The 9,841-nt window shown below is 36.8% G+C and overlaps 1 protein-coding gene across 1 annotated transcript; it reads left to right on the top strand.

The window, feature by feature from the left end:
* The first annotated feature begins 4,680 nt into the window (after positions 1-4,680).
* On the top strand, positions 4,681-8,547 carry LOC141692287 (subtilisin-like protease SBT1.8). Its single transcript, XM_074497049.1, has 2 exons — positions 4,681-6,427; positions 7,577-8,547. Exons 1-2 carry the CDS (start codon positions 4,810-4,812, stop codon positions 8,245-8,247), a joined length of 2,289 nt encoding a protein of 762 aa, XP_074353150.1. The 5' UTR covers positions 4,681-4,809; the 3' UTR covers positions 8,248-8,547.
* The last annotated feature ends 1,294 nt before the right edge of the window (positions 8,548-9,841 follow it).

The raw sequence follows: 9,841 nt of genomic DNA, 5'->3' as shown, positions 1-9,841 counted from the left end.
GGGGAAGTTGCAAGTTCCACAATTTAATCCAGCCGTCCGACTCAATTATGTTGTCTCTATTAGCATTTCTTGTTTCCCAGAATCTATAGCCTGTCTTTACTGTATAAACACCCTTATGTGACCCAGTCCAAGCCAGTCTATCTGTAACTTCAATCTGCGGAATCCTTATTTGGAGAATCAACTTACTATCATCAGTATGAAAGTCACGTTCCACCTTATGCACATCCCAGACTTTGCTATTAGGATGGAAGTAAGAACAAACCTTTTCATCCCTTATGATGTTGAGATGACTATCCTCGACACGAAAATCCACCTTCCCTGGAAACCACGGGTCCTTATAAATATTAATCTCCTTTCCATCCCCTAAAACCCACCTGAAACCACCCTTCAAACTCTCTTTAGCTTCCCAAATTCCCGTCCAAATAAAACTTGGATCCACCCCTCTACTAGCTTGCAAAATATGTCTGTCAGGAAAGTATCTTTCTTTGAAAATTCTTGCTACCAGCGTGTCTGGTTTACGACTGAAGTTCCAGATATGTTTACCTAGGAGTGCCAAATTGAATCCATGTAAATCACGAACACCTAAACCACCTTTGCTCTTTGCTATTGCCAGTCTGCTCCAAGCCATCCATTTTATTCCTCTGCTGTTACTCCCAGTCGACCCCCACCAATAACCATTCATTAGCTTTTCAATTTCAGTGCACAGAGATTTCGGAATCAAAAAGCATGACATACTATAGGACGGTATCGTCTGAGCCACATTTTTAACCATAATCAACTTACCAGCTTTAGATAACATCTGATTGCTCCAGTCTTGGACTTTCCTCCACACTCTGTCTTTAACAAACCCAAACACTGATTTTTTTGATCGTCCAATCAACGAGGGGAGGCCTAAATATTTACTACCTCCAAGCTCGTTTTGGACTCCCAGAATGTCTCTAATTTCCTGCTGTTTATCCATTCTAACATTAGCACTGAAAAAAATTGCTGATTTCTGATAGTTCACCACCTGCCCTGATTCCCGACCATACTCATTCAACAACATTTTGACCACCTCTGCTTCCTCTTTATTTGCCTTAAAAAAGAGGAAACTGTCATCTGCAAATAGCAGATGAGTTACCTGAGGAGCATTCGAACAGATTTTACAGCCATTGATTCGACTTTCATTTGCAGCTCTTTTAAGCGCTTGTGACAGACCATCAACGCAAAACAGAAACAGGTAAGGAGATAACGGGTCTCCTTGCCTCAATCCTCTCTTCGGAATTACTGGCCCAAGTAAACTGCCATTAAAAGATACTGAATAACTCACCGTCGAAACACAAAGCATCATCCAGTTAATCCAAATATTAAAACACGATTCAACTACATATAGGATGAAATTTGAATACTCAGAATTGTTGTCGAATGTTCAGGTTGTTAGATTAGAATAAAAACACAATAGTTGATATTTAACAACAATTTTAAGATTTTTATATTATTTAAAACTAAAGAGAAAGTGTCCAAATTACCACCTCATTTTTTGGTATAATTGTCCAAAATTTTATATTCCCGGTAAGTTTTGCCTGTAATATCCATCAATTATCCATAATATAAATGGGTGCCCTGATCTTTTAAAATTTATAAAATCTACGCATGAATTTTATGTGTGTTTTATATATTGAAAAAATTGTTCAAGCATTATTGTAATGCGTGTAGGCAGTAGGCCTTGTATTCTCATTTCCGAATGCCTCTTTAGCAGGTATTCACGATGGCTTTCGACATTTTTAGATTTTTTTAATTTTGTGAGTAGAAGAGTGAGTATTTAATATAATACCCAAAAGTAAATTAGATTATATTGTTGATCAGTAATTATATATAATTAATGTTCTGTTTTTTTTTCTTTTTCGGAATTAATTTCATAATCTAGAAACAAATTTAAACAAATACGGGCATTAATTCCTAATTTGATACTTCCTCCGTCACACTCCCTCCGTCACACTGAGATGTTTACGTTATTTATGACACATATTTTAAAAATTCTATAAAGTATAGTTTCATAATGTTTTAAAAAAAATTGAATAAAATTTTAAAACATAAAACTTGTATTCAAAAAAAATTAAAAAAATATTATGAAACTTTATATAAGCCTTAAAATACGTGCCGAATAATAACGTAAACATTTCGGTGGGACGGAGGGAGTATGAAACATTATAGTGGATGAAGGCAAAAAAAACAAGTTAACCGGAAAAAAGTCCAAAAAATTGGTAGTTTTACTATTGGATTTAAAATATAGACGTGAAAACATACATTGGGTATGAACCTTGATACTTAAAACAGAGTATAGAAGTTTTACTTTACATGAATCTTTTCTAATATATTTATAAAATTAGTGAGACATTTATTCTTGTAAAATGATAAATTTATCGACATGTTTATTATATTTATAAAAAAAATTATTATTGGAAATCCAACCCGAGTATACTCATTCATCAATAAATTTTTATACCGCTACACCGAACTATCACTTGTATTTTCAATCATATATATAATATGTGAATTTCATTTAAATCCGAAACATTTTATTTAACTTTAAATAAAATTATTATATTATTTCTAGTATAAATTTTAACAAATTGAATTTAAACATAAATTTAAATATATTACATTAACAAATCATTACATTATTTATATAAACGTTTCTTTATATAAATAAATTATACAAATTCCTACATTTTTTTAAATTTACTAAAAGTAAAATCTCACACACACATATATGTCACGACTTTAAAGAGCTTGTGTAGTTCAGTTAAATTCGAAATCATAAATTGTCCTAATTTTCTTTAAAAAAAGTTGAAATACTTCAGCTTAATTTCAATTAGAAATCTGATCAATTTCTTGAAAAATATTCGTCATTTTACAATATAAACTGATTTAATGTGTAGGTTTATTTAATTTCAATTATGAGTTCGACGAATACATCTGATCAATAAGACTAAATACTTGTAATGTCTTGTATCAATAAAATATGTTTGATATTTTTTATAAGATCCATTCAATACCTAATATGTATCAAATTTATTAACTTAATCAAAGACGGCTTATTATTTTGTGAACTTGACATACATAAAATTTGACATGAGTCGTCATAACTTATATTGACCATCTAGCCTTTCAAGATGTGCTTGTCGGCATAAGCTATTGACTCAGTTGATTGTGATATGGTCTCTAACTTTCGTTCTCTACAACTTTCGTGTTTCGTAGTTTTGAATAAAACGTCATTTAGATGGTTAAAAGGCTATATTCAGGTATGGTCAGGTTTGGAGGTAAGTTTCCGATCGATTTTTCTAGTGTTTTCAAAATTATGTGTTACGTCTGTATTTTTTATTATCAAAATTTTGGCTAAGTGATGATATATTTGAAAGTATTATCTGTTAAAATATACGTATTGTTGGGCATGTGTGATGTACCAACGATAATTTTGGATCTTTGATTTATACCATGGTTTGTGAAAATATCGAATAAGAACTTAGGTCCGTAGTCACCGCGGATTGTAGTGACAGTTTTCAGAAAATTTAGGACTGTTATCACCGGATTGTAGTGGTTGTGGCATAGATTTTGAATTATTATTGTTTATGTGCTATGTGTATCGAATAAGAATATGAAAGTATATCGAAAGTTTGTGTTTCGTATATCGTATAACTTATCGTATTTTGTTATATGTGTATATGCTACTTGGTCTACTAGTTGGATTGATTGTTTTCTTGCCGTGCTGTATAACTCATTCTTACAATTTCAGGTTTCGTCTAAGATTCGAGTTTGTTAGTATTGGAGTTCGAGGACTTAGTGCTGGAGTAGATTGATTTTGGAATTCCGTTAGCTGCGCGTTTGTAATAGTGATATTTGTAATAGAATTTCGGAGTACTAAATTGTATTTTTTTTTAATTTTGTATTTAGAACTAATGGTCCGAAAGTGCGGACTGTTACAAAGACATTATTGATTTCAAATAAAACAAATTTCAATTACCTTACGCCCACAAAAATCAGACTTACACAAATTTAATGAATATTGACATATCTCTTATTCAAAGAACACATATACCCAAAATATACACTTCAAATAAATTATTAAGGACTATACATTTTATTTTCTCGCAAAATAAAATTTAAAAATCATATTCTTTGTATTACAAAATATTGCTAGAAAATGGTTCGTGCCCCACGATTGCTAGGCTAGTTTAATTTAATATGACATTAATTCAATACACAAGAGCACTGTAATTAGACATAAGAGCGTTTCTAAACCATGATTATCATTGACAAACTAGCGTAATTCGCATATAATCACATGCAAGTGTTGCTATCAATTATTATTGGCATAACCACATGCAACACCTAGTTTTAAAAACATAAAAATACTTTAGAAAGTCATAATTAAAAAAAGAAAAAGAAAAAGAAAAAATAAAATAACAATACATGTACGTAGTAGGAAGTTGCCACGTCGTTTCACCAGCCATTACAAAAAAAAACGGTTCATTTTCAGAAAGACGTAAAAGACACTTTCTTTTCTTTCCGAGTTCTAACACTCTCTTTATATTTAAATAAAAAATAAACCGCCAATAAATGGCATAAACGTAATAAAACCAAAGCACAAACCTTAAAAAGAAGCAGTTACATATTATATACCCGACACTGGTCTATCATACTTTCCATCTTTTCTGACAGTTCTCAGTTGCAGTTCCACCCACTGTCCTTTCCCATCCCTCTCCCTATATACACACACAAACTCAAACTCATCTTCTTCACTTTTTTATTACAACTCCATTTTTCTCAATGGGGTCTGTAATAACATATCTATGTTCATTTACAGTTTTACTATATTTACTCAACAATGTTGGTGCTAAACAAACTTATATAGTTCATATGAAACATGACCGGAAGCCTGAACTATTCCAAACTCATCACGATTGGTACTCTTCCAGTCTGCAGTCGGTGTCTGATGCTCCTGATACGCTGTTGTACACGTATACAACAGCGTATCATGGATACGCTGCCTCACTGAGTCTCGAGGAAGTTGAATTGCTACGACAGTCGGAAGGTGTTATTGATGTTTATGACGAGAATGTTTACAATTTGCATACTACAAGGACACCAGAGTTTTTGGGATTGGATAGGGAAGTTGGATTGTGGGCTGGTAGATCGCCACAGCAGCTTAATCAGGCTTCACAGGATGTGATTGTTGGAGTTCTCGATACGGGCGTGTGGCCCGAATCGATGAGCTTTTCGGATAGTGATATGCCGAATATACCCGCCCGGTGGAAGGGCGAGTGTGAATCGGGTCCAGATTTTGACCCGAAACTATGTAACAAGAAGTTGATTGGAGCTAGAGCTTTTTCTAAAGGATATCAGACAGCAACCGGAAACTCTGTTAAAAAAATTAATGAAAGTTTGTCTCCTCGTGACGTGGATGGTCATGGGACCCACACAGCTAGTACAGCCGCGGGATCCCATGTTGGAAACGCGAGTTTGTTGGGGTACGCGCGTGGGGTGGCGCGTGGTATGGCAATGCATGCTAGGGTGGCTACTTATAAGGTGTGTTGGAAGGCTGGGTGTTTTGGTTCAGACATACTCGCGGGGATGGAGCGTGCAATTCACGACGGTGTCGACGTGCTTTCGATGTCGTTGGGTGGTGGGTCGGGTCCATATCATCGTGATACGATAGCAATTGGGGCTTTTACAGCAATGGAAATGGGGATTTTAGTGTCTTGTTCGGCCGGAAATAGCGGTCCGGTTCAGAGTTCATTAGCGAATGTTGCACCCTGGATTATGACAGTTGGAGCTGGAACCCTGGACCGGGATTTTCCGGCTTTTGCGGTTTTAGGAGATGGTAGAAAATTTACAGGAGTTTCTTTATATAGTGGTGATGGTATGGGAGAAAAACCGGTTGGAATTGTGTATAATAAGGGTGGGAGTAGTTCGAGTAATTTGTGTTTACCCGGTTCACTTGATCCGGAAACAGTTCGAGGGAAAGTGGTTTTCTGTGATCGTGGGGTTAATGCTCGTGTTGAGAAGGGGAAAGTGGTTAAGGAAGCTGGAGGAGTGGGTTTGATATTGGCTAACACGGCTGAGAATGGTGAGGAGCTTGTGGCGGATAGTCATTTGATCCCTGCTGTGGCGGTGGGGCGAAAAATGGGGGATGTTATTAGGGAGTATGTGAGGAAGGAGGAGAAGGCGACAGCGGTTTTGAGTTTTGGTGGGACGGTTTTGGGTGTTAGGCCTTCACCTGTGGTTGCGGCATTTAGTTCTAGAGGGCCTAATGTTGTGACACGGCAAATATTGAAGCCGGATGTGATTGGACCCGGTGTTAATATTTTAGCTGGCTGGTCGGAGGCTGTTGGACCTACTGGATTGGAGTCGGATAGTAGGAAGACTCAGTACAACATCATGTCAGGTATACCCAATTCCGCAATTAATCTTGACCTAAATGTTTTTAGCGATATTTTCATGATAATTCCTTTAGTTAGTCGAATAATGTGTTGCGTTAGTTCGTTAATGTCATTCAGTCTAATAATGTGTTGTGTCTGTTTGTTAATGTCATTCGCCTGAATCGCAAGTTCTTAAGTTAGTCGTCAATTACCTATGCTGCTTGAATTGAATCATTAGTAATGGCATGTTTTTCGGCATTAGTCATCCTTGATTAGTTGGATTAGGAGCTTAAGGGCTATAGCTTAAACTTCTATAATCATTCAACCACTTGAGCTACTTAAATCATTTTATGATTTTATTAGAAGAATTATGTGTTAAGAATACTCTTTTATCTAGCTTGTTTAGAGCTTACATATTAACTCATAATAACACTTGAATAGTTGAATGATCACCAAGAAGCTGGTAAAAGCACATACATTCTATTCTATACACAGAGTCTTGACATTAATCTCTCTGATATTCATAATTTAGAGTCTTATTATTCGTTGCTCTTTTACCTTTACAGCAAAAAAAGAGCAAGTTCACTTTTCTTAAGCAAGTATTATTGTCAATTTTTCGCTGTCAAAGAATATCATCATATTCTTATTGTAGTGGGTTGTTGAAAAGTAAAGTTACAGAACGATGGGTGATTGTTAATGTGCTACCATATACAACATAAACTATGATGATATTGTGGATAATCGTGGTAGGGATTCAAATATTATTATGTCATTCACTTTTGTAGGTGGATGAGTCTTGCTATTGAGTTGGGGATAAGTTAAAATTTGGCAAATGTCAAGACAAGTATTGATAGACATTATTGCCTTATTAGGTTGTGCCGCATAATTAGGTTCTTTTGAATGATGTTGTAGAGAAGTTCTTACTTGAGTATGTGGTCTTGTTCCCTGATTGAGAGGTTACTCGAGTCTGTTTTATTCGCCTATTGTGCAATATTTGGTAATTATATTCTTTAAGCAGGATCCTGAACTGAATTGATGTCCATGTTTACGGTATACTCCGTAGCAAGATTTGGACTTGATGATTGTAGACTCTTTTGTATAAAATATTTTTACCAAAATTTGGCCGAATTCTGCAGCTGTTCTAACAATTTTTTTACACCGGCAAATATGATTAGGTACATCAATGTCTTGCCCTCATATCAGTGGGTTAGCAGCACTGTTGAAAGCAGCACATCCAGAATGGAGTCCGAGCGCAATCAAATCTGCCCTCATGACCACTGCCTACACTCAAGACAACAGCAAATCCCCACTTCGTGATGCAGCAACAGGTGGTTTCTCCGATCCATGGGCATACGGATCAGGCCACGTAGACCCTCACAAGGCCATCTCTCCTGGTCTTGTATACGACTTAACATCTCAGGACTACGTTAAATTTCTTTGCTCCTTGGACTACAGCATTCCTCACATTCAAACCATTGTGAAACATCCCAATGTCACATGCACCAAGAAATTTGCTGATCCAGGCCAGTTAAATTACCCTTCGTTCTCAATCATTTTTGGAGAGTCTAGAGTTGCACGATACACTCGAGAACTGACAAACGTTGGAGCTGCAGGGTCAGAATACGAAGTTGTGATCAATGCACCCTCTACTGTCGGGGTGACTGTGAATCCAACTAAACTAACATTTAAAAACTTAGGAGATAAGCTCCGGTACACGGTTACATTTGTTTCGAAGAAGGGAATGAACAGGATGGGGAAAAGCCTATTTGGATCAATCAGCTGGAACAATGCCGAACACCAAGTTAGCAGCCCGGTTGCTTTCCAATGGTCACATGTACTAAGATAAGTAATTGCTCTTCTTAGAGCAATTAGTCGACTATCTCTTGCTGTGAGCAATTAGGAACTGAACTGCCAAAAGATGAATGTAATGGAGGAAACATGAGTTAAGAAAGAAGTCTAATTGTGATATTTATGACCTTGGTGTTTGATGTAGTGCTCAAGTTATATGCAGTAGATTTAGAGGAGGGCTTATGTTGTAATGAAAATCCAACAGCATATACAGTTGGATTGGCGCTTAATTAATCAAAAGAACCTGCTCATGACTTGAATCCAGATATAAATTACATCTTTATTGCTTTCCTATGTATTCTGATATTCTCTTGCAAGGTCTGATCTATTCTATTATCTATAGGATTAGTTATCGAATACATCATTCATTAGATAATAGATCTAATATATCAAATAAATTATAGATTTTTTTTTTTGAAAGAAAGGTAAGTTTTATCATAAACCGAAAGTATCAAATAGAATTGTCTCCAACATAAATTTCGAAGAAGACCGGAAAATGTTGTAGCAACAAGTAGGAATTGCAGCCTTGGTTGCCTGCTTTCTAACATGTTTGAGAGGTGATATCATTCCTACTAGTACTTAGCAATGAGCGACAATTACCAAGAAAGTTACCAACTTCCATATGATTCTTGGTGTTCTTAGTTAGTGCCTGCACAGTAAGGAGAGAATCGCTTTCACATTAACACCATTAACACGGAATGAAAATATCCCTGAAAGAGTTTCACTGACACCTCTGGTTTCAGCTTGGAACACGGGACCAAATTACCAGCTTGTGGAGCTATGACCAGTCACGGGACTCTTTACTGCCAGCACAGCAGCTGGATCCCTTGCGGCAAACACTAGTATGTTTGGTTATGCCAATGGGACAGTTCGTGGGATGGCAAGTCATGTTCGAGTTGCCACCTAGCTATAAGGTATGCTGGGAATCCCGCTGTTTCGGCTCCGACATACTCACAGGGATTAAGATAGTAATTAATGATAGTGTCGATGTACTGTTGATATTCATTGGCAGGACATTAGGACCTTATTACAGCAACTCCATAGCAATCGCAGCGTTTACGTACAGCAATGGAAGTCGGGATTTTTGTCTCTACATCGGTTGGAAATGACAGTCCAGCTGAGTTCTCATTGTCTAATATGGCACCATGGATAATGACTGCAGGAGCCGCAACTATAGACCAGGATTTCCCAGCCTATGTAGTTCTGGGCGATGGTCGCCGCCTCTCTGGGGTTTCCATATTGGGTGGGACTGGTATTTGGGACAACCCTGTGGAGATTGATTATAAAAAAAGGTAGAAATAGCTCGAACTTGTGTTTGGCTGGTTTACTTGAACCGGATTTAGTACGTGGGAAAATCGTAGTTTGTGATCGAGCAGATAGCAAGCGTGTGGAGAAGGGTGAGGTGGTTAAGAACGCAGCAGGAGTGGGAATGATATTGGCCAACACAGCCACAGATATTGAAGTCTGATCCATGAGCATATGGATCAGGCCACGTTGACATACGTTGTACACTACACTCGCGAGCTTACAAATGTTGGAGCTGCTGGATCAGCATACGAGGTTGCTGTCAATTCACCCTCTGTGGGTGACAT

Source organism: Apium graveolens, chromosome 10 (assembly GCF_009905375.1).
Source record: "Apium graveolens cultivar Ventura chromosome 10, ASM990537v1, whole genome shotgun sequence".
Lineage (NCBI taxonomy): Eukaryota > Viridiplantae > Streptophyta > Magnoliopsida > Apiales > Apiaceae > Apium > Apium graveolens.
This window is presented reverse-complemented; position numbering and strand designations above follow the sequence as displayed.